Source organism: Archocentrus centrarchus, chromosome 21 (assembly GCF_007364275.1).
Source record: "Archocentrus centrarchus isolate MPI-CPG fArcCen1 chromosome 21, fArcCen1, whole genome shotgun sequence".
Lineage (NCBI taxonomy): Eukaryota > Metazoa > Chordata > Actinopteri > Cichliformes > Cichlidae > Archocentrus > Archocentrus centrarchus.
In genome coordinates this window covers 33,635,544-33,660,516 of record NC_044366.1, presented here as the reverse complement: position 1 = coordinate 33,660,516, position 24,973 = coordinate 33,635,544, and the positions used below count along the sequence as shown (strand labels likewise).

Here is a 24,973-nt window from a genome sequence, read left to right as displayed (position 1 = left end):
GACCCTTATCTTCGGGGAATGACCACGTTTCTCTAATAAAACTGCATTTCTTCATATTTATGGCCATTGTGGGGTCTGTTTAGACCAAGTAAAGGATCGGCATACTTCTTTCATCAATGATTAACATCCTTGTTAAGTGATTGATCTTCATTCACAGTGTCAAACACTGCATGTTTGCTGCTACAGTAATTCACAAAGACGCCTGAGAACCCATAGGTGCCAGAAAAACATCAAGTTATTGAATAACTTCTCTAAAGAATGTTAATTTCATGTGGTTTCATAGATAGAACATGATGCAGGTTACATAATGCTGCGCTGTACTCAGATTAGACCTCGAAAACCCAAAAAATCAGCCTGTTTTGCTTCATATGAGCTCCAGTGCTCTTATCTCCATGAGACAAAACTTTATTTCAGTGCCCGCAAAATATTTTGTCTACGTCTGATTTTCAGCCATCCTGAACTTGTAGTGACATCTGGTGGTGAAATCCCGCAGTTGCAGGTAACCTTTGCTCGTGATCTATGAAGTTGTTCAGCAACACAACAGCCCGAGAAATCATCTCAGCTTCGCTGCTTGTGTTAGAGCTTTCAGTTGAAGTGCAGTCTTCATCAGCAGGTAAATTCAATTATAACCTTTGCTTGCATTTCCATTAAAACAGCAAATCATCCGTTGGGGAGCAAAACCTCTGTAAACCTGGCAGTTCTGGCTATTTTATTACTATTTCATACTGCTAAGACGATAAACACATTAAATACTAGTATGTGAGATGTTTCTAATATAAAGGCATTTTTTTTTCTGGATGACCTTATATTTATAAACCCAGCGCCACAGTCTTCTTCTTCATCTTATCGAAAGCATTTCCAAATCACACAGTTGAACAGCTGCTTCTCATCAGTATTCCCAGAGCTCCAGCCAGACTGCGGGTGTCCCGTAAAGCTAGCTGTGAGTTAATCTGCCTCCACAGATCGGTAGCAAAGTAATCCAGACATGCTGAGACTTTCACACCTCCGGTGCCCAGTTTAACATGATCAGCAAATGGATAAACATAACATGTGTGTGCAGCTGCACGTGTCTGTTGACTCTGGGTGCTGCTAAATGACGGCCAGCAGAGCCGCTAAAAGTGACACCTTCAAGGCACCGTGAGACATATGAGTGTTCCCAGACTCATGCTTGGGATACCAAGGCTCTCCATTTGTTCAAGCCAAGAGCCATCATTGAACACATGACACTGGATAAAAAGAATGCATATTGTATTTATTAGAAATAAAGTACATGATCTTTGCTTACATATTTACATTAATCAGGATTTATTTCTGATAGACAAAATACCACAGAAACACTTTAAACTACAAGCAGTATTCCAAAAACATAAAACTCTTACTCACTCATCTCAACCTGAAATATATTTGGAAATTTAAGTGCTTTATGATATTATTTGTAAATGCTTTGTTTTCTGCTTGACTGCAACTTCCAAGTTGAGCAAAAAGAAAAAAAAAAAGTCCTAATTCACTGAGTTACTCAAACTATATGATGAATTTACCAAATAGTCTAAGCAACAAGTGTGTGTGTGTTTTCACGTTAGCTGTGATTTGATTAATGTACGTTGTGTGACCTACTTTATTGGTGGCTGTATATGTGAGGGTGGATGTGCTTGTATCTGGACCTACACTGTAAGTGCTTTTTTGGCTTTCTGTGCATTTATTTCTATGTTTATGTGCCTGCTTGACCTGACCTGCATTATCTATTATCTATTATCACTCAAAGTCACATCCCAGTAGCTCGATTCTCATGGTGATGGAGTTCATCCAACTTTTGGGGATGATTCGGATGAAGCGAGAGAAAATGGGAGGGTAGATGTAGTTCTTTAGGTGGTCGTTGTTATTTGTATTTCCCAGGAAAACCTGGATTTGATGAGAGTGGAGAGAAAGAAAGGATTTAGTCTCACTTCTCTACTTCGCTCAAAGAAAACGCCTGCTCAAGGATTTACAGTCTGCGGCAGCTCACCTTGGCAGGCTCATCTTCATTATCCGTGTAGTCCTTCCACTCTGTCCCATCGTCGCTGTACTGCAGAGTGTAGGAGATGACGTACATCTCTTTCCCCAGAGACTTGGCTCCCTGTGTTATGATACCTGTGATCTTCTTAATGTGAGGCAGTTCTACCTGAAGCCACTGGTTCATGTCATTGTTCTGAGGAGGAGAAACAGTCAGAAAAACTCTATGTGCTAACAAACTGTAAATAAAGTGTTGTAAGTGTCCCAGTTTTTACCTGATGCTCACAATAAATCTGACTGCACTTATTTTTGACCTGTCATGCCAGTATTAGGATCACTACCTTGGCCCGCCATGCGTTGATGGCACCCTGTCTGTTGAGGCGTGCGAGTGACGGCTTCCAGGGTCCAGCGTACCAGCTAGTTGCTGTAGAGCTGGCTGTGATGCTGTCGTTCAGTATGTCTTCACTTTCCATCCCGAGAGGCACTGAGCAGCCTGAGGCAAGAGATCAGAACTCATATCAGGAGCTTTGACGTGGTCACAACATAAATCACAGCATCACTTACAGCCAGCTTTAAGTTTAATGAGTTTAGTCTGGGGTTCACAATGCACAGTGCCCAAACCTTTCTTTGTCAAACATGGCTGTTACTGCATCATCTTACCATCAAGCTCACAGCCGTAGAACTCCATGCGGACTGTGGCCATGTTGTACCACTCAATGGGGTGAAGCCTAATGAACCGTCCCACCATGGGAGGAAAGAAGGTGTTTATCTGCTTCTCATAGGCATCCTGGTTACCAGTGAATACCTGGTTAAAGAGAAGAATGCACAGCTGGGAGAATTAGATAGATGGTCCTGTGCTTGTTTTCCAGTTTGTAGGTGTTTGCATTAAACACAGGAAATGATCAAACTCCGCCCACCTTTCTGTAGCCCTTGCTGTCACCTTTGTAGAAGATCCAGCTCCGGCGGTCGTTGCTGTAGGAGATTAAGTATTTGACCACATACTGGGAGTAGAACATCTGCTTGGCTCCCTGTGTCGCCACCTGGCTGATCACAACTGGCCGCTGAAAGTCTACCTGTATGGGGGGCGGGGGTCCACAGGTATTAGACGGTACTAACAATGAAAGCAAGGGAGTCAAACGTGCATGTTATCACACCTACACCACATACCTGAATAAAGCTGTTGTTCTTCTCTGTGCTCCACGCATTGTATTTACCCTGATTGTTCAATCTGGCAAGATGGGGCTCCCAGTATCCTTAAAAGATGGAAAAAATGTCATCACGGAGTGAAGTCTTTGCTTATAGACCTTTACCATGCAATAATTTGACAAGTGACTCCTACCCTGTAAAAAGTAATTGAATGGACACTGAAAAGATAACTTTAAAGGTGAAAAGCCAGCTTCCTGGGTCAATGGCCTTTCTCTGTAAGAAGTCCTCAGTAAGAGTCCAGAAGACTAACTTTGACCAGAATTTGGGAAAAGTTCTCATTTCAGTTAGTTTTTGTTGGGTCCCATTTTTATTGCTGTGTTAGTGCTAAATGTGATGTCCATCATATTTGGACCAAATCACATGGGCTGGCCTTTATTCATGGCTTTTATTCTGCTAAATAAAGGCAGTGACCTCGATGATCCCTCCAGTTTTAGTCCAGGTAACAACGTCAGTAGATTGCTGGTCTGTGATGTGTTGTGACTAAAGTACTGAGTGTATTTGCTGCAGACAGGAGGTCATATAGCTACCTCTAGTGTTGACTGCGGTGATCTGGTTGTCCTTCACACTGCCCGATTCTAGACCCAGTGGACGATAGCAGTCTTGGAGACATACAAGAAATATTTCAGTATAAAAATGCAACGTGTCAAAGTAGGCAGAAAATCATGTTGTAGATGCAGCAGAGTGATATTGTTTTTGTCTGCACCATTATCTAGAACCAGAAAGAGCGTCTGCATGCCCTTCTGTTGGTTAAAGCCAACTTCTGTCTCCAGCTGCCAGAGGCCAGGTTTGGATGGATACATCTCCAGAGTAGCAAACCCCCCTGCAAAGACAGTTCATTTATTAGCTCAATTATCTGAAAGGTCTTTCTCTGCATTATAGCTGACAATCCAAATACGGTAGGATGTGACTTCTAATCTTTAAAATGTAATGAAGAAGGCGTTACATTGAATTTACATATCTTACTCACCAGGCAGCAGTGGGTAGACAGCCTGTCTATAGCTGGTGGTCTTCTTGTGGATAAATGTCTGCCCATGGAAGTGGACACTATGAAAGTCAGTGGGAGAACCCATGTTGATGAGGTGCCAGGTCACGAGCTGGTTGGTGTACATCCTCAGGCCCTTCAGGCTGTGTACAATTCCATTGATGGCTGGAGAAACACCAAACAAGACAGGTTTATACACTTTTTTGTCTCTAGATAAGTGCACAGTATGGAAGCTATTTTATCTAAACACATTTTGGGTGGATTACAGTGGAACTTTAAGTTCTCCTTCAAGTTGGGATCCATGATTTTCCTTCGCCTTTTCCTTTGCATTATATCGCGGTTCTTCTCGTAGTACCAGCTCTGCGACTCATCAAAGGTCATGAAAAGTAATGTGAATTCTCTCGTATTTGTTAACGTCTTGTCCAAGGTTCCCTCTCGACACACCAGCAAAGGCCCGATCAAGCCGGAGTGGATATCCCTTTCCTAAGAGACACGTGAGGTTCCACATTATTTTAAATAAATATTAAAAATGAAAAACATTTGACCTTTTTCATGTCATTAATTTGTTTTTGCAAATTCAACTACCTTCTGGCATGCTACATATATTTAGCTGAAAAGTCACTGCATCTCCCCTTTTATAATAAGTCCTAATAAGCACTCACAGGATTAACGCCTGAATAGTAGGCCCAGGTACGGCAGTCAGACTCTTCTGGTTTTGGCCCAACTGCATGCTCAACTTTCCATAAATAAGTAAAGGTGCTATTGGGTTGAACCTCATTGTCATATTTGAACCAGTACGTGGAGTCATCCTCATAGGACAGACCCTCTGTCCTCTTGGTATAGGACACCCCATTAGGGTGTATAGAATATGGACGGTTGGCATTGTTCCTGAACACCACCTGTGAGACAAAATGACACATTCTGTATTTTGAGAAGATCCAGTTTCAAAATATTTACTTTTTTACGCTTGCTGAGAGTTAGATTATGAGATCTCTGTTTGCGGGGTCAGTCAGTTAGCTTAGTTTAGCTAATTGCAGCACTGGTTAGATGGCTCTTGTTAGCTTTGGACAGAGCACTGCACATAACAATGAGAGTTTAATACAATATATAAAATCTAGAAATATAAAGAAAGCAAAGGCAACCGGTTTATGCCGGCTCAGTCTTACCATGATGCTTTGTCCGACCTCTGCTTTGATGACAGGCCCCAGGATGCCGAGATGCTCTTCTATCTCCCCACGGATGTCGGGCGTTTGGAAGCTACTATCCATGTAGCCTCGGAAAACCACCTTAGTGAACTTAGTTTCTCGGCTGATTAGTTCAGACTTTTCTTGCCTCCTGTTCCAATAACAGGATTGTGCTTTAGCTAATATGTTCTTGCTTTACAGATTTCTAGTATTATAGTGTTATATTTGTTTTTAAACATTTACGTCTCAGAGCTTACCTGTGCCCATAGCCTGCGTAGTCCCATTGAACCTCCTCGGCAGCAATAAAATAAGCTTTGATGTTGGAGCCAAACATTTGTAAGTAATATTTGGTGGTCTCATCTAGGTTAAGGTTCTTGATATCTTCACGATCACTGTAGGGGTCTTTGTACATCACATACTCATATTCATTAGCATTGATGTCTTGTTTTTCTAGCCCTAGGTGATCTGGCTCTTCCCCGGGAATATATAGCTCATAGTCACTGAAATCAGGCCGAGGTACACCAATAACAACGGGCATGTTAATGAGATGGTCCTCATCCACTTCAGATTGTGGTGTGTGGGGCCGCGACCCACGAGGGGTCATTCCTGGATTAAATCCACGAGGAGAGAATGGTAAACCAGTCCGGGCCTGAGGCTTATATTCCTTCTTTCTTCTTGTTTTCATACCATGGCCCTGCTCAGGTCTCTGCCGACGGATCACAGTCCTACGTTTCTTCTTTGGAGGTGCTGTTGTTTGAGGGAGGGTTCCTTTCTCAAAGAATTTCTTCATGTGATCAGGCATTTCCTCGGGGACTGTTTGATAAATTCCTTCGTAAGTCCAGTTGTGACCTTGTAATTTGACCAAGGTGGTTTTAATAGCCTCTGTATGGTTTTCCTTAAGATAGATAAGCACCTCACTGCTCTCAGAGGAGTATCGCTCTTCAGAACTGGTGCTTTTTACTGTAACACCAAAGAGGGACAGGTTAGCTGAAACTACAGTGTCATTAGACAGACTTCCCAATGATGTGTTGGTAAACTTGTCAAGAAGCGCTGTGACGTTCTCGTCACGCTCCATACTGCTCATCCCTGACAGGTCTGATCTGGATGCATTCACTGTGACATTTTGCTCATTCTCAAGCAAAATATGGGTCACATTTTCCAAGCTGGAATTGGTTGGAACAACTTCGAGACTGATTTGAAGTTTGTACTCCAGCTCTTCTGCGCTAACAAAAGTGTTATTGTCACTGGTTTTATTATCTACGCTATCAACCAATTCCAAGTCGGTTAAGTTGTTTCTTTCTGTGCTGCTGCTGCTGACTTCCTGAGCATCTGCCTCTGGAACTGACAACAAATGGTTTGTTCCCTCTGCTGAGATGTTGATATGTTTTATTGCTGTGTTATTCTCGTCTTCCACTTTTGCACTGTCTAACAGAGTGTCAGCTGATAAACTGCTGTTTAGGCTGTTATTGAGACTGTTAATGCCAGGCTCTGACAGAGGCACAGAGTAAGAGAACACATCCCCTCTGGTGTGTTTCTCCTCGAAGTCCGGTACCATCTCCTCGATATCAACAGTCACTGTTACATTTACTCTTTCCCTTTCTAAAATGTAACTTGAATTTCCTGGCAATGCTGCAGTGAGATTGGTTGGCTCTTGCAATGCTATGGTGAGATGGGTAGTCTCTGCAGCTGTATTTCCAGTCATAGATGATGCTGTAGTTTTGTGAAGCGTTGCATTCTTTGTGCCAGAAACAGTGACATTATCAGAAGCACTGCCATTTCCAGTTGTACTGTAATTCTGTAGTGACACATTGTGGCTATTCAGAACAGTTGGGTTCCCTGCTTGATACAGAGTGGAATTGTCCGAGGCAGACTGTGTCGACGGTGTGCTGCTGTTCTGTACGTGCGTTGCGTTCTCAGTAGCGCTTTGGTCCTGCAAATAAGCAGCTGTAATGTTCAAGACTTTCCACATAAGAAACCAAATCTGATTTAGTGCATCTGGCTTTGTGGTAGCAGTCTCTGGTTCACTCTTTGTCTCCTTGAAATCAAGGGTGTTGTTCATATCTCTGTCAAGCACATTCACGGCACCGTAATCAAGGAAAGAGAGGTCCAACCTCTCCATATCTGAGTCAGTAGACTGGTTCTTCAGAGACCTGAGACCCAGTTCTTCTGCAAACATATCTGTGTCGATATCTGGATCCACTGCTGTTGCTTTAACAGGCTCTGGCTCCTTCTTTTTCGTTTCTTTGATGTCGTTGAAGCTTGGGGGCTTCCACACATTAAACTCGTTTGGTGATGAACCATCTTCGTATTCATACTGGTAGTCACGAAAGCACTCAACATCCTGAAACTTTATACGCATTCCTTTAGTTGTCTCATGCGAACTCAGGGAAGCAAGAAGCCAGACACCTGGTTTACGAGACAAACAAAAAAAAAATCAGCTTGGTGAATCTGAACACGCATATCCTGGTTTTTAATCACATTACACAAGATGAACTTCTTGTTATATTAGCTATGAACTGTAGTCTAACACTTAGGCCCGTAAACTCATCAAAAATTTGTTTATCAAGGTCACATAATAAGAGAGCTGAGGGCTGTGTTTCCATAGACTTCTATATAACTGCATTGGTTTTAATTTTCAGAACAGATATCGATGTCAATATTTCATTTACAGTCCAAGGTTAAACCATTGTATCTATTAATCTACACTTAATATGCAGTTTTATGCAAAAATTCACTGAAAGCAGCAGGTCAGTGTAGTGTTGCTTTCAGTGCATTTTTGAAGCTAAAGCTATCATGACAAATTCAAGGTCTGGATGTAAAAATCAGAAAATGAACATCGTCAGTCCTTACTGACCAGTGTTGAGCATTTTCATTGTGATGGTCTCCCCAGTCATGGGGTAGAGGCTTAGGAAGTCCTCTGTTCTCTCATTCAGCTCAAATGTGTGGCCGTAGAAGGTAGCTGTCTGGATGTAGTCCTGTGCACCAATGCTGGACACGTGCCATGTCGCAACCTCACCATTGCAGAATCCCAAGGGTGGGTTGTTCTTAAAGACATAACCGTTAATGGCTGTAAGGCAATTCATGAAGATTAGTTTACTGCAGCCAGGTACACGCGAGGTCAATGTGTCACATGAACTTTAATTCACTCAAACAAAAACTTACTGTGCTTGATATTGGATTTATAAAATTCCGGGTCTTCTCTGTTGACTTTAGATCGATCACAATATTGGCGAATGTTATCCTCCAGATACCAACTCTTGTTCTCATCGAAGACGGCAAAAACGGCATGCTGCTCTTTGTCTGCTTTCAGCTGCAGACAAAAAAACCCTCCTTTTTACAGTTTCGATATCGACAGCATAAACAACTCAGTTTGCATTCCTTTTATATTTTATTGTCCACATGACAATAAAATATAAAAGGAATGCAATGAAAATAATAAAAATTAGAGGAAAATGAAACATTTTGAAACAGTAACAACTAAATTCAAATGAGTGAACCCACTCTGACAACTGACTGAAACTAAACTGAATCAAAAATTATATATATAAAATTTTATTAGTGGCTTTATTTTTATTTTTTGGTAACTTTGTTTTTACCTGCACATTCCTGACATTGAGGGACTGACTCTTGCAGATGAGCATCGGCCCGATCAGTCCGGAGGCGATGTCACGTGGTGTGTTCACTGCACTGTGGTACAGTCGCGTCAGACATCGGGCATCTTCCTCCAAAGGCTCATCCTCTTCGAGCACTTTCCACACATAGGTGTGTGTCTCACCTGGCTGAACGCCATGAGAATGGTTTCCTGACAACCACATTACAAAAATGCCATCAAATATATGTGCTTTTTACATAATTGAACCAGTGTGCACAGCTCAGGCTTCCAATCAATATTCAATCAATCTGTTTTACATGGATGAGAAATCAGTACCTCCCTCTGGATAGTTGACTCCTTCTTGGGATTTCTCTATTGTCAGTCCATGTGGGTAGATACTGTAGGGCCTGGAGGCCTTGTTTTTAAAAACAATCTGTAACAGCAGGAGAGGGTACATGAGGACACACAGTCTGTAATCACTGTGAAACGACTGTGCAATCCCTACAGTGCACTTCAGTGTGACACACAATTCTTGTGTTGGTTCTGTGTTTATTGATTTTAAATACCACCGACTGAGGATAGAATGCTGACTTTCAACTCAACAGTATATCTGTTCCTCGAATTTTGGAGATTTTCAGTTTTAGAATACACTTAAAGTTTTAAATCACATAGTGAAGTGTATTGATGCCCAAAGAGCTGTCATTTTATAGCCAGTCAGTTCATGTTGGGTGGCCGTAGCTCAGGAGGTAGAGCAGGTCACCTACTGATCGGAAGGTCGGCAGTTTGATTCCTGGCTGCTCCAGGCTGCATGCCAAAGTATCCCTGGGAAAGATACTGAACCCCAAGTTGCTCTCCAGCGCAAGCGTTGGTGTGTGAATGTTTAAAAGCACTTAGCTTAGTTACTCATGGAAGTGCTTGTATGAATGGGTAAATGTAAAATGTGTTGTATGAGCGGTTTGAGTGCTCAGACAGAGTAGAAAAGCGCTATATAAGAACTGGTCCATTTACCATGTTCCCTCAGCCAGAACTAAGAGTGAGACAGCTTTTAAAGTACAGCATTTGAAGCACGATACTTTTGAGCTTCTTTTTGAGTCTGCTTTGAGTTATGTGGCTTCTACGATAATGTAGAGTAATTTGAATAATAATTTAACTCGCGGGGTGCTAAGCTGGTATGATCTGGTCTCAAATAAAAGTTCTCTCACCGTGATGACATCTCTGATTTGCGCTCTGATCACTGGGCCCAAGATACCCAGCTCATTTTTCCTCTGCTGGGACTCCGACCTCTCAGTGAACGTCTCATCTTTGTACTGAGTGTACACCACCTTCTTGTACTTCCCACCTATGCGTGTTGCTGACTGACTCAAGTACTGGCGCTTGAAGTCCCTACACAAAAAGATTAGACATTCTTGTATCAGTTCATGTTAGCACATTAGTGGTTCTAATTATTCATAAACGAAAAACTATATCTTGTGTTAGATCCCACAGGTTATATCTGCGACAGCTACTCCGTTTAATAGGGTCCTGATTACACATCAGCGGAGTATTACCCTAACTGATTTGATATAATACTACTTAAGCTGTGGCGGGGTAACTCGCCTGGCTTCTTACCACTGATAGTCCTAGCGTCTGCCCTGCTTCCTCTGCACCCCGATGCCGCCAGTCAGGAAGGCTTACGCAGCTGACCCCGAAGCACAGTCCCGCTAGTTTTAGTGGTTTACCCCTTACAGATCTGTGCGCTTGGTACGTGCCAGGGATTATTTAATGGCTAGGTATAAGCCCTAAGGACATATATTTAGTTTAAGTGGATTCAAGACTAGTGTGACCAAAACAGAGCTAGATGTTGGAGCTTAACTTGCTTATAGTTTTACTATAGCATGAGACTAAGTGTACCGTTAATAGGGGAAATAATTCTCGAAGGAACTATACTGACTTTTTAGAGTCAATTTTAATTTGCAGGTTTCAGCTCAAGCAGATTGCAACTAGCTTAAAATCAATACTCAATCAATTCTTAAAATTCAGTAATCAACTTAAAATTCAGAAGTCAAAATCAATATAAGTCAATTATAGAGTATAATCCTCAAAATAACTAGATCACAATCATGATGAAATACTTATGAGCTGGGTTGTTGAAGTGGGCTGAAAATGTCGGGAAGAAGCTCCTGTAATTCTCGTCCGATGCTTCTGTACATCGTCCTTTATAGTTTAATTCTAAGACACATTCTAGTTTTCAAACATCATCATGACAAACTATCACTCCACCGTCCATTTCCAGTTATGGTGTTTGGCTTAGACATTACTTTATTTCTCGCTAATACATGGGTCTATGAGATACTTTTCCACTTAAGATATTTTTAACATGTTTTTAACTTTGCTCTTGCTTGTTTCCAAGCAATGTTTTCGGGTTCCTCTTTTACCCTGCTCAGTGATTTTCCAAGATTTTACAACTTCCTTAATACGTCGTGCTTCAAATCATCTCTGTATCACACACACACTTATCATCTAACTGAAAATCATACAGATCATTTGTTACATTCATAGAAATCATCCTTTAACACTTTTGTAAATCAGAATTATGATTGCCCACATAGTACCAGGCATAGGCTCTCGGGTAACCAAGATCTCAACTCACTTGACACTTGCCATAATATATCAAATGTTTTAAAATGTATTCTCTACATACTGCTTACTCATCAATATGATCTTGCGTGGTAGGTGCGTAGTCCCAGACAATTTCCTCAGCAGCAATGTAGTATTTCCACTCCCTGCTTTGTCGTCTTTGTGCAATCGTCATCCATCGATTGGGTTTTTCAAAGCCGTCACAGTTCATCACATCCACAAAAGCATGCATGCCAGCTGCAACGGTAGGTATACATTTTTAGCATCAGTTTAGCTACATGCGTAAATGCTTTTCTACTCTGCATAATGTAGAGACTGTATAGAAACACTAACCTTGTATGTGCCTGGTGGTGTGTGAGGAGAGCAGCCAGCGGCCTGTGTGGACAGCCACCATGCTGGCGGTGATGGAAGAGCCACTGATGAGCCCGACCGATGACACTTTATGCCCGGTGTGCTCCAGCACCTGCCCGTTCATGTGCACTGAGAATACCTCAGACTCGGAGCTCATACCCACCAGATGTAGTCTCACAGAGGCATGGGCACACATGCTGATATCTGGAAGGGAAAGAGGAAACTTTGGGTCTCTGTCATTTTTACCTTTGTGTTCTTTTGTTTTTGTAACCAAAGAGGGAAGTGTCAGCTGTGGCGTCGGCTGTGGCCAAATGTTTTAGGAGCAGCAAAGTTTTTGAAACTCATAAAATCTTTGTGATTGTTCTTAACTGTATCATAGAAACATGTAAACAATAATTTAAATGGAAACTGAAGCAACAAAGCGCCCGTAAAACTTTGTGCCGATGCCAAAACCTTTGGCCACGACTGTGTTAACCTCAGCAAACGGAGTCAACCATAGCTAAAGATTAATACGTCTCATTTATTGCTTATTTATTGTTTTTGTTTAATTTCTATTGATATTTATGCATCAAATCTGCATATCAAAACAGGCTCACTTTTATCTCCCTTGGTGACAAATGACTGAGTGTTGTACAGACTTACTGGGCAGAGATCCTTTTGTATATCCATTGATTGTGTATTTTACGTGGTTGTCTGAGGCATAGCCGTTAGGCTCGTATTTGCTCTGGTTCTCATCAAACACGCCAAACAGAAATACAAACTCGTGGTGGATGCCAACCTGCTGCCCCGACTCATCTAGACTGCCTGAGAGACAGAAAAAAGAGACAGAAATTAAAACTTATTACCAGTCAATTAAAAAAAACCCACACTAATAAACACACAAAGCACCAACACTTACCTGGCTTGCAAATGAGCAAAGTGCCAATGAGGCCGGAGTTGTAGTCCATGACCACATTTTGGTGGGAGATATAGGTGTAGGTGAGACAGGTGGGGTCATTTTCCTGAGGAGCAACATCTGACGTCACCTCCCAGTAGTAAACATGTTCACTGTTGGGATATACTGTGTCATCCTCTTTCTCTTTTTGTGATGTGTTGTCAAAGTAGTGGGCTCCTGTGAAGAAAGTACACAGATGCAGGGGTATTACAGATGAATAAGGAATTGTTAAAAGTAATATATCACAATTCCATCCATCCACTTTCTTCCATTTATCCAATTCAGGGTCGCGGGGGGGGGGGGGCTGGAGCCTGTCCCAGCTGTCATAGGGGCGAGGCAGGGTACACCCTGGACAGGTCACCAATCTGCCACAGGACTAAGACAGAGAGACAGACAACCATTCACACCTATGGGCAATTTAGACTCACAAGTTAACCTAACCCCACTAACTGCATGTCTTTGACTGTGGGAGGAAACCGGTGTACCTGGAGAAAGCCCACACAGACCTAAGGAGAACATGCAAACTCCACACAGAGAGGCCTCGGCCAGATGCTGGATGCAAACCCAGGTCCTTCTTGCTGAGAGGCAACAGTGCTGACCACCACGCTGCCCTATATCGCATTATATCACAATGGTAAAATGATCTGAGAAGATTTTTTGCCTTTTTATAACCAACTTTGAACAGATTCCAAGAATAATGAAGATTTTCCTGTAAGGTGTTCTTTAATTTTTGTATTTCCTGAGCACTCTGAATTTTTGCATTAAGTTCAAATTAAGGAACACTTTGTCTCAATTTCCGAAATCCACATTAATTTCTTCCTGTGTGTAGGGACTCAGACAGTGATTTCCTAAGGCTTAGCAGCTGTTCCTGTTGGACTTCAGAACTGTCTACTTTGATAATCAGCCTGCCTGGTTAATATTTTAGAAGAAAACAAACAGAGTTGTTTGTTGTATTGGCTAATGTTGTGTAATTATTACAATGAGGGACATCGTGAGCCCCCGCAGTGACCCTAAAAGGCAGGCTGTGTTATTCAGTGGTACTGCTGTTTTTAGGTTTGCACCATCTGTCACATTCATCTGTTAGCAGCTGGATTAAAAGTCACTCACCCTCAGACTGTTTCCCGTAAGCCACCCCATGCGGGTGGATGCTACATGAGCTGCTCGCCATGTTTCTGAAAGTGACGACAATCGTCTCCCCCTCCTCCGCCCTCAGCGTGGGCCCAAGGAGACCTGCAGACAAGTTTATTTATGTGGAATCATGTCATTTTTAGGCTTTGGTTCATCACTGCGACACACTGGGATACACTCAGACTGAATCGTCACTCTTTCCCTTTAATTATTGTTGATTTGAACCACAGACATTTGCAATGAAATGACAGTAGCCTTTATTCACTGCTTTGCTTTTTTTTCTCTTACTTTCCTGGAAAGGAATTAGCGTGTTACTGTTATTTCGCCATCCTGCAAAAAATATGTACTTTGGCACTACGCAGGAAGAGGAAGGGAGAAAGTCCAAGAAAATAAATAAAAAAAAACCTCCCATCATGCTGATGTAGTTTTAATGTAGCATTTGTAAAAACAGAATGAATTCACCTTTTTATTCAGTTCTTTCTAAGAAAACTGTACAAGTGATAGCTGCTTATTCATTAACACACACTCAGGGTGACATAAGCCAATTAGTCAGATGACACAATAAGGGAACAATAACTTAATGTGTCCTGAAAATATCTAAGTTAAATTTCTCCCTGCTGCACCCAAGAGTGACTGATGATTGTTTTCTGTCAGTGTTGAGCATCCAGGACATCTTAAACATTTCTCAGCACTGATTCAGAAAGTCTCTGATACAGGAGGAACACGGTTTTCCGTAATCTTCCTGTAATGTAACGTACTGGAGAAAAAATGTACCTGCCATCGTCTTCAATTACTGATTAATGGTATTAGCAGTTGAAGATTTCCTGATATCCCCGATTAGTACCAGATTACGTAGTTCATTTAAGGAACTACTTAAAAAAACAAAACAAGCATGTATGTATCAACTCCTTTCTGGGAAAGTTATTGGGAAATACATCTTTCTATGATGCAAGTAAGTGAATTTGGAAACAGCTCAAGTGTTACTTAATAATTTAAACCAGACATACAGTGTGCTCATATAAACCACATGCATCAGTCACCTAACCAGGATGGATGACTCTTAGCCTGTCTGAAGTCTTTATCATACTCCCGAAAGACCATTTTCTTATAGGTGGGACCAGCACTAAGGAAGGGTAGAAAAACACAAAACATTACTCATTATGCACACATAAGAAAATACCCACATTACATACACACAGTGGTGCACAGACTTTAAGGTGTGAACAGTACTGATTTAACAAGGTGTGACTGCATAATAAAATAGAATAAATAAATAAATACAACAATAAAATCACCAGATGTTAAAAAAAAAAATTCTAGTCACTTAATATCAAATTTTGAAGCGTTGTCCTACCCGTTTGTGTCACTGCCAGAGTAGTTCCAATCTATCTCAACTGCAGCAATGTAGTAGCGTCTCTCCTGAGGCTGGTTTGCGTCGACATTGCGGACAGTCAGAAGAACCAGGACAGGCAGGAGACAGCAAGCTCCAGCCCCGACACGGAGCCTCATACTGATGATCAGTCCTCCAGGTGTGAGCGGGTCTCTTCTGCAAGTCAAGATCTTCTGACAGGGAGGTCTGCTCTGTGCTTTATCCGCCACTGACGCGCATTCACAAACCCACACTTGCGTGTTCAAACATTATGTCCCAGGGCAATGAACTGCACGTCTGCATATTTTTTTTTCTCTTGCAATTGGAACCTTACGTGTTTTGCTGTGAGTCATGCCTGAAGGACCCTGAAAAAGTGCAGTAGGGATGAGTGCTGAAAATTACATCGTAAATTAGTCTGCCCTCACAATGTCCCGGAAGATTATTTCATAAAAACATGCTATAATTTCAGAGAAAACATTACTCTATGTGTAATACATGTAGGCGCACGTCATTTTGGGTTAGTTAAATTTTATGCAATAGAAATATTGTTACATCTCTGAACATTTATTTACTTATTTATTTACTTCTCTACTCTATTGCCTCTCTGAACCGAGTGTTGAGTTAAAGCCTCTCTCAGTCTATTCTCAGACTTACACATGTATTTATGTATTACTGTATTTTCCTACCTACTGTAGTTTTTGCCCGTCTATTTGCTGTTCATGCGCGCGCCCTGTGCGCAGAAACATGACGGGACTCTCGTGAATCTGGATGACGTCGCAACGTGGCAGTACGCCTGCGCAGAGTAACCAGGAAGCGCCGGTGTTGACAAAATACGGTGTTTCAGCTGTGTTTTGTACTAAAGAAGGAAAGCTGTTAGGTATTTATAATACTGCCTTTTGTTTGCATGTTGTTGACGGTGGCCTCAGAAATATATTTCTGAATATTTAAAGGAACAAACATCTTGCTTTTATTGGCGGGATTTATTCACAGAACCGTGACGGTTAAAAGGCTAATGATGCTAGGCTACTTTTGAGCTTCAGGATCTGAGCTGTGTGTGTGTGTGTGTGTGTGTGTGTGTGTGTGTGTGTGTGTGTGTGTGTGTGTGTGTGTGTGTGTGTGTGTGAGCAGAGTTTTTTAAATAGCTTTTGGACATGGCAGTGGAGTTTAAATTATCTCAAAAGCTGGAACTTGATTAAAAAATGTCGGCTAATTTTGCATTAGTTTGTTTTGTTAGTCGTTAAGTCTAGAAAAAGTGGAAAGTGCACTAATTATCACTAATAATTACAGCCAAGCCTTGGTCTTTAAGGTGCGAGTTTTGTCAGACCAATCGTAAATGGTTCGGATACAGTCCGATTAGATTACAGAAAGATAAATTTTATCTTGTGCTTTGGGAAAGAGAGGAAATACTGTGTCAAATGTGCTGACTCTAAAAGTAAAGCGAGAATACCAGCAGCGTGTCACAAAAACTTTTAGTCCCATTCATTTATTTGAATCTACAAAAAAATGCCAATGATTATTATTATTATTTTTGCACCAGCAAGGTGAGTCCCAAAGAGCTATTAGCAGAAAACCTGGCATAGGTTCACACTGCACCACGGTGTGCAAAATGCTGAGGAAAGTAGACAAATGGAGGACAGGAGTGTTAGGCCTAAAAAAAAAAATAGCCACAGCAGATGAGCAGTATCTATAAGTAATGTCCTTAAGAAATACGAAAAATTCAGCAAATACCTGACACAGGACCAGAGAGATGCGCTTCAGTTAATCCATCCACTGTTCACTAAGGCCGCATCAGAAATGGTCTCAGTGGTGGCTGTCAAAAAGCCATTCTTAAGGAAGGGAAACAGGAAGAAAAGGTTGTGGCATAACCAAATTACACAGGAACTGAGCTGAAAATCTGTAGCAACAGGACTTATTGAGTGGTGGCTCCAAATTTGAAAATTTTGGTTCAAATCATCGTCACTATGTGTAGAGGAAGTCATTAGAGAGGTACACTGAGTGGTTATAGCCATCTGTAAAACATGGTGGAGGCTCAGTTATGGTTTATAGAGTGATTTATAACCAAATGAACTTGCAATTTTGTGTTCAGTGTCCTGTATTTGATTCATTTTACAAAATATTTTCTGCAATTTTTAGTTATATATATATATATATATATATATATCCTGTTAGTTTGGGCTATTAGAATGATGATCCTTGTCTTTTCAGATTCACATACAGCAATGGTAAAATTTCTTTGGCAGTATTATCATAAATGCTGTCTGTGTGTGTCTCTCTAAGTGTGTATGTGCTTATTTGCGTGTATTTTATGTATTCCAGCAGGTTTGGTTGTATCCATTTCCAGCCCCAGCCATGGTGTGCTGTCCCTCGTGCCCCAGGATGTGCTCCCGCTCATCAGCCTACACGCTTGCTCTTGGGCTGGGCTTTGTAACACTGGGGACCAGCCGCATCCTACTGCTCAAAATGTCTGCCAATGCTGGTGATTGCCTGTCAATAAATGCACACTTTTAAAACATTTTTCACAGAGGGGTACAAAGATTTGTTTAGCTTCTCTTCAGCTCAGCTCATATTTTAAAACAGTGACAATCTGTTAATTTTTCTGGTGTGTTGGCAGCTTGTTGAGTGTGTTTCTGTGTTCTTGTTCTATTTGCAGAAAACAAATATGACTTCCTCCCTGCATCTGTCAATCTGCTTGCTGAGGCTCTTAAACTGCTCTTCTGTCTGGTTATGGCAGTTAGGGTCATAGTCCGAGGTAAGCATCGATGTCACCGTGTGCATCCTGGTTGTGATCAGCTTTTTGAAATACTCTGGTTTCATGTCAAATCTCAGTTTCAGAGATCTGGCTAAGTTACTAGAATATGCAAACATAGTGCAAGCACTTAGAAAGAAACTAGGATGATGTTGCATGTTAACAGTGTGATTACAAGTCTTGCGAGTTAAAAATAAACAGAAACATTTAAATAAAACATAACAGTTAAATATGGCTGATCTTTTCCTCGATGTTGTGTCCTTGTGAACCTCCTTGAATGTTCCATTCTTATCACTTCATTTGTATACCTACGTTTTCACCTCAAACCTGCACAGATAGCAAAAGTTTTTGACAGACTGGCCCAACTTTCACATTGAGGACCATTATTAGTGGAAAGAGCTGTTTCTATGGCTGCCACTCAGAGATCAAACAGGAGTTCACTAGAAGAGCCCAAAGTGTCACATCATGAGTGTGTACATTAGCGTGCTCTTTTTTTTAAAATTCTGCTCTTCCTTCACTAAGCTCAGACTGGGTATCCACAGTTTTACTGAGGAATATTGAGGAAGGACATGATGCATTACAGATGTGTAAGGCTGTCATGACAGGACTTCCAGAGAACTATCTGAAAATTGCTGCCATGCTGGAAGCAACCTGAGCAGAGTCACAGAGTTTTGGGGTTACACCTGTTAGCTTATCCTTCATAGGTGGGGCTGCCTGTTGGAATGACACCTTTCAGTAATGGTTTGAATATACCCGGTAACTTCGATGGTAGAAGGCACTAAAAAAACTAAACTAATTCATTCTATAAGGGACAGGCTACAGAATGATGGCCAGGTGGAGTAAGGTCAACTGTTAAAGGTCAGTGGCAACAGGAATGTTGAATTAACCATTACAAAATGGCCTAGTTGTGTTCTAAGCACAATTTTCGCCTATGCAAATAGCACAGGAAGTGATTTGTAACCTGGATACTATGATTTATTTCTACTGTTTCTTTCTTTCTGTGCTCCGTTCTGTTTGTTGCTTCAGAGGGCCGATCATGCAGAGATTTGGGTCCTACCTCCACCTCTTCCTTCCTCAGCTCCCTGAAGTGGGCCGTCCCCGCTTTCCTTTACTTTCTCGACAACCTCATCATCTTCTATGTTATGAGCTACCTGCAGCCGGTTAGTACAGATAAGGCATGTGCTGAATGATAGCTGCTAGATGGAAAGTTTTTTTTGCCTGGACTCCCAATTATTCAACCATTGTTAACATCCAAGTTTCATTTGCCAGTTTACTTGTTATCTGAATGTAGATTTTACCTTTTCATATCAGACTGGCATTTGCATGTCCTGCCCAAGGCAGTGTGTTTGATGCTGTTAGCATGTGCTGAGCTGTTGTATCTCTGAGTCTGCTGTCCCTCTCCTTGTTCCCAGGCTATGGCGGTGCTGTTCTCCAACTTTGTCATTCTGACCACGGCTGTACTCTTTAGAATAGTCCTGAAGTAAGTTGCTCGTTTAACCCTTCTGTAATGTTCTGTCCTTCAGAAGGATGGTGTTTATGTTCGATTACAGACTGCGAGGTGATATTTTGCTAATATTTTTTTGTGTGGTCTCTTGAGGAGAAGAAACATTCTTTCCTGTTGTCCAGTTGTTTATACTGTTACTGAATGTGTTTTGCTTGTCTCAGTACACTAAAGCAGTCACAATGAATTTGATCTCCAGGCTGCTGTTTTTATTACTGCATCATAAGATAATAGATTAAGCTTTTATTCTGGCCTTTTCCTGTAGGAGGCGTCTGTCTTGGGTTCAGTGGGCAGCGTTGGTTATTCTCTTCCTGTCCATCGTTTCCTTGACAACAGGATCAGGAGGCAAGCAGAACTCAATAGCCGTTCCCAGTCTCCACTCAAACCCACTTTCCACCCCCTCCAACTCTTGCTTCCTCTACACGCAGCTTCTGGAGCAGATGAAGAACAGCAGGTAATGTGAGGCACGCACCAACTTTTAACCTTTATTTAACCCGAAGATAGAACTTCAGAGAGAGTCCAGACCAAGATGGGCAGCAGCACAACACAAAACAATACACACCCAGTGAGCATAAACACACACATAATCTAAAGGATGAAGTATGGAAACATTTGAATTAAATATGTTAATGCTATGAAAACTTAAAATACCAATTCATAACAGGTCAAACATGGGCAGTTGTCACTGTGCTTATAATATAGTCACATTTATAATCACCTTGAATTTATTTAGTGAGTAAAGTATCTCACTGGGAAGCTGCACATTAGGCTTCCCTTTTCCCAAATTCACTACAGGCTGTTGGGAGAGATGGAAAGAAGAGTCTTGGATGGCAAAAATAGTAACTGCATGCACTTTTTTTCAGTAATGTAGATCTGTAAGTAAGCTGGGACAGAGAATAGCCACGTAAAGAATATTATGCCAGTGGATGAGCCTTCAGGACAATAAAGCAGACCTGCCAGCCTGAGCTAAAACTGTCCTGGGAGTGAGGATTTTAAAGTTAGTAATAAAGCTTGGTACCATTAGATTCAGTTAGCATAACAAATTAAAATAGAAAGTGGTAAAGATTCATTCACTACGTTGAAAAATATATTGATGTTGCTCTTCGTGAGGCTTGACACATCTGTCACATTTGTAATATTAGATGGAAAATGATTGTGTTTTTGACTGCTGAGTTGAGAAAAGCAGTAAGCTGTAAGAAAAAGCCACAGTGGGCTTTGGAAACTCCTGATGAGCATTTCTTTTGCAACTTATTCATTTTTTCACATCTTTGTTATTTTGCAGTGCCAGTGGATCATGGGCATCGGCCCTGCCCGGCCAGGCCTGGAGGGACAGAGTAGTGGCAAAGCTTCGAACTCTGGGCGTGGGTCAAATCCTGCTCCTCCTCCAGTGCTTCATCTCTGCCACGGCCAACATCTACAATGAGAAGATTCTCAAGGAAGGAGAGCAGCTCACTGAAAGCATCTTCATACAGAACAGTAAACTGTGAGAAGCAGCTTGTGACGAAAATAGGAAAGCAGAAGACACATGGATAACTTTGACTCTAACCTCAGTGGTTTGCTGCGTGTTTTTTAGGTATGCCTTTGGTGTGGTGTTTAACGGTCTGACTATTGGGCTCAGCAGTGAGTCACGAGGCCTCACCATGCACTGTGGCCTCCTGCATGGACATAACATTTATTCCCTGGGCCTGGTGCTGGTCACTGGTGAGTAATGGTGGATTAATGACAACTGCTCGTACTGTCAATACAGTTTTTTTTAACCTCCAGCACATCCCACGGATGCTCGATTGGATTGAGATCTATGGGACTTTGGAGTCAACACCTCAAACTTGTTATTGTGCTCCTCAAACTGTTGCATGCATCACTACTGTTCTGTCCTTGGACCACTTTTGTAAGATACTGACCACTGCAGACCAGGAACACCCCAAAAAAGAGCTGCGGTTTTGGAGATGCTCTGGCCCAGTGCATATAAACACTATTTTATACAGCTTGTTATTGGAAGACTAAATGTACTTATATGTCTCTAATCAAGCGCGCATAAATGTGATGTTTATGGAACAGAGACGTCCTGGTGTAATCTTTGTTGCTGGAGATGTTCATGCTGGCCAAGGAAGAGAAATGATGTTCATTAATAGCGGAGGTGATGGTGCAGCACCAAATTCTGTTTGTAGAAGCTCAGATGTGGGGCCGTGAACAGAACCTGGCAGGTTATTTGGTTCTAGTCTCACTGCTAAGCTGAGCTAACCCAGCTGCTGGATGTAGCTTCATATTACCTGGACTAGTTATTTTAAAATTTGCATTTCTCCCAAAATGTTACAGAAATTTCACACTCTTGTTATTGTGTTAATGGTGTATAATGGTGTTAAATGCCTGAGCATTCAGGCTCATGCTGGATCCTTACCTCACATAATTCCACTAGTAGTGAAGTGGATTTTGAAGGAAGAAGCTATTTAACAGTACGGTTCTCTATGGGGACACTACCCTGGAATTTTTTCCCATCCCCAGTGATCTGACTTTTTCATGCTCCCACTGCTCTGGATGATGTAAATATAAATGCAGGTCTTTTTAGGAAACATTTCCAACTAGTTTGTGGTTAAGTCTCATGGAAATGTCTTTTTAAGCTTTTCAACATAACTCATGTTCTCATATGTTGTAAGGCCAGTCAATACATAACACCATTGTGTCTCCATTAGAAAACAGGAAGGTCATTGATATTACAGCTTCGGCTTGTCAGGATGTCCAGAGGTCTATGACTGAGCCCGGAAGTTTGTAGTGTCTCACAATCTTCTCTGTGTTCTCCCCAGCTGCCCTGGGTTTGTCTGTGGCCTTCATCTTAAAATTCAGAGACAACATGTTCCACGTGCTGACCGGCCAGATCACCACTGTTCTGGTTACAGGCCTGTCCCTCTTCCTCTTTGACTTCCACCCTTCGCTGGACTTCTTCCTTCAGGCACCCACAGTCCTGCTGGCCATCTTTATCTACAATGCCAGCCGGCCCAAGGACCTGGAATTCAGCCTGCAGCGGGAAAAACTGCGGGTCATCAACGGGGAGGTGTTCGAGAGGTCCAGAGGGGTAGGAGACAGACCGCAAATCCTCAGTAGTCATTCACATAAGCCCACACACTCCCTTTCCTCACACAACTTCACTCACCTAACCCAGATGTATATCCACTTCCTCTCCTCCCACCCACATACCAAGTGCTCTGCAGGAAACTTGGCTCTTGTTTCTCTGTAATGTGATTTCTTCAGTGCATGAGGAAACCTGATTCCCTGCTATGAAAGTAGCATTCAGGCTCATGCTGGATCCTTACCTCACATAATTCCATTAGTAGAGAAGTGGGTTTTGTAGGAAGACGCTATTTTAACAGTACAATACTGTATGGGGACACTATCCTGGAATTTTATTCCATCCCCAGTGTTCTGATCTGGATTGAGGAAACCTTGTAATGCATGTGAAATACCAGTTTTCAGATCTTTGTTTCTCTGCTTGAGCACTAACAAAAATAAACTGTCCATTAGCAGATGTGGCTTTAAAATGCAAGGCATTTCCCCTCTGTGTTTTCCAGGGACTAAATACTCCCCACCACTTATTTTTTTTTTTGTTAATGTTGATGTGCAAAATACTTGTGTGTGCAGATTTGTCCACTGGCTTTGACCACTTGTGCATCCGTTGTTTTGTGTTGTAGGACGGAGAGGAGCTGGAGCTCCTGACAAAGCCAAATGCAGACAGTGAATCTGACGAAGAGTCCTTGTAGTGATGTTACAGCTCAGCCTCGAGAGAGAAGACGCTCCACATCTCACCTGCTGCTGTCAAACTGCACAACGGACCGGATGTAACATGGTCACAAACTGTGAAAGCATTTATTTGAATGATGGTCAGCAGGTAAACAGTGATTGACACTGTTGATGGATGATTATGTGACGGACACGTGGAATAACAAAATGTGTATATTCTGAAAACAAGCCTGTCTGTGTATGATTGCTGTCATTCATATGTGGGGAGTTACAGCAAATGTGCTTGCTGGAAAATTATTGATACTGCCTTTGCCAGTTTTGGATTTCTTTTATGGACAGTGAATTTCTTTACATGATTCCTGTTGTATATGCTGCTATTTGACTGCTCGCTGGAGATGGAAGTTTAAGGACCAGAAGCTGCAGTTTGGGTAAATTTGGGCTTGTTCTGCTACCAGATTTGTTTGAAATTGTAGTGAATTTGAAGTATTGCTTCAAACTATGACGAGCTCAGAGTGTATTAAAATACTGTGGAAGACAGCCCAGTGCAAATCCACAAACTAGAGATGCAGCAATGTTCATGTATTGGGAATTTACACACTTATCATGGGCCAGATGCATAGATAACATATGCTCCAAGTATACACGGTTGTATTTTTTCCAAGTCTTAATCTTCATGAAGCTCGGTGCACGTGCACGAGCCTTGTTCAGCTATGGATGGATGTAGAAACTCCCTTAAATGTGCACATGAAATTGCAGCTCATGTTGTTTCACATGGTAATGAACCGAAGAGGAAATGTCTTTTATTTGGTGATCTCAGTTCCTGACGGAAGACAGAAGAAAATCTACTCAAGGAGGAAAAGGAATAGATGCTGCTAACTCTTAAGCTCAGAACGAAGGGAAAAAAATCCCAATCAGACACTATGGCAGCAAAAGGACAGCAGACCATAATGTAGAGTTGCAGCTTTTTAGAAGATCCAAAATAGGCAAAAATAATAGGAGGCCTGCTCAAATTTAGTACACACTACGTTATGTGCCAACAGAAAAAGTATGATTTAGTGTTTTATACATCTGGCCTCTGGACTATTATTTTCATTGCACTTTATTTATTTTCAGAGCCAGAATGAGCAGTATCGGCACAATCGACCGCTAATGCCTGACATTCAGACAGCACAACAAACTGGCTCCTGCTTCTCTTACTTGAGGCTTGAATATTGTTTTTGTTAACCTATGAAACTGGTGATTGTTTGTGCCAAAAAATCATTGTATAAATGCAATTTGTTGCAAAATAAATAGCAAGTTACGTGTTTTACTTCTATCCAAGTAATACCCCACAATTATTGTCTTGGTCATAAATTTATATCCATTGAAGTTATGCTGAGAAGGTTTTTTGGAGGGAAAACTTAAATGGTATCAGCTGCTCTTCTCAAACGCTGTATTTTTATTCTTTCTCTCTACCAGAGTATCTGCATGCTTGATAGCTCAGATTAAGCCACATTTATCTTACACTGGACCTTAGTGCAGCCCGTCAGTGCACACTCTGGCTTAAACTGTTTTAGCTCCTTTCTCAGTCCCTTTAAGCTCGATTTCTTCTGATTGGCTACTCCTCCTAATAGAAGGTTTAAACAGCAGGTGGGTGGAAATTC

The 24,973-nt window shown here is 41.7% G+C and overlaps 2 protein-coding genes across 4 annotated transcripts; one reads left to right on the top strand and one right to left on the bottom strand.

The window, feature by feature from the left end:
* Positions 1-1,276: 1,276 nt before the first annotated feature.
* Positions 1,277-15,676, bottom strand: f5 (coagulation factor V). 2 transcript variants are annotated; one of them, XM_030757717.1, is made up of 26 exons: positions 15,337-15,676; positions 15,023-15,105; positions 13,962-14,084; positions 12,819-13,031; positions 12,563-12,724; positions 12,049-12,124; positions 11,903-11,913; positions 11,641-11,806; positions 10,156-10,336; positions 9,290-9,386; positions 8,958-9,163; positions 8,524-8,671; positions 8,216-8,428; positions 5,619-7,767; positions 5,344-5,512; positions 4,840-5,076; positions 4,444-4,660; positions 4,163-4,342; positions 3,899-4,015; positions 3,723-3,794; positions 3,157-3,242; positions 2,907-3,062; positions 2,650-2,794; positions 2,331-2,482; positions 2,003-2,185; positions 1,753-1,899 (listed from the first exon to the last, which is right to left on the bottom strand). In XM_030757717.1, exons 1-26 carry the CDS (start codon positions 15,489-15,491, stop codon positions 1,753-1,755), a joined length of 5,844 nt encoding a protein of 1,947 aa, XP_030613577.1. In that variant the 5' UTR covers positions 15,492-15,676. The 2 variants fall into 2 exon arrangements, with proteins under 2 accessions (XP_030613576.1, XP_030613577.1); XM_030757716.1 differs by having other exon boundaries at positions 1,277-1,899; positions 11,903-12,124; positions 15,337-15,673.
* Positions 15,677-16,107: 431 nt separating this feature from the next.
* Positions 16,108-24,645, top strand: slc35a5 (solute carrier family 35 member A5). Of its 2 annotated transcripts, none has more exons than XM_030757718.1 (10): positions 16,108-16,228; positions 17,668-17,827; positions 18,002-18,100; positions 19,124-19,257; positions 19,510-19,577; positions 19,864-20,052; positions 20,881-21,081; positions 21,172-21,299; positions 22,400-22,668; positions 23,282-24,645. In XM_030757718.1, exons 2-10 carry the CDS (start codon positions 17,701-17,703, stop codon positions 23,348-23,350), a joined length of 1,284 nt encoding a protein of 427 aa, XP_030613578.1. In that variant the 5' UTR covers positions 16,108-16,228; positions 17,668-17,700; the 3' UTR covers positions 23,351-24,645. The 2 variants fall into 2 exon arrangements, with proteins under 2 accessions (XP_030613578.1, XP_030613580.1); XM_030757720.1 differs by having other exon boundaries at positions 16,143-16,228; positions 17,671-17,827.
* Positions 24,646-24,973: the final 328 nt, after the last annotated feature.

Bases quoted from the DNA above. Each gene is read 5' to 3' on its own strand.
- f5 (XM_030757716.1), bottom strand. From the start codon at position 15,491: ATGAGGCTCCGTGTCGGGGCTGGAGCTTGCTGTCTCCTGCCTGTCCTG. The intron at 9,164-9,289 runs GTACTGATTTCT...TGTGGTTGTCAG, and splicing joins AGTCAACTATCCAGAGGGAG to GAAACCATTCTCATGGCGTT. The intron at 3,243-3,722 runs GTAGCTATATGA...CCATCTTTTAAG, and splicing joins CACCGCAGTCAACACTAGAG to GATACTGGGAGCCCCATCTT.
- slc35a5 (XM_030757718.1), top strand. From the start codon at position 17,701: ATGGTGTGCTGTCCCTCGTGCCCCAGGATGTGCTCCCGCTCATCAGCC. The intron at 19,258-19,509 runs GTTAGTACAGAT...CCTTGTTCCCAG, and splicing joins TTATGAGCTACCTGCAGCCG to GCTATGGCGGTGCTGTTCTC. The intron at 19,578-19,863 runs GTAAGTTGCTCG...CTTTTCCTGTAG, and splicing joins CTCTTTAGAATAGTCCTGAA to GAGGCGTCTGTCTTGGGTTC.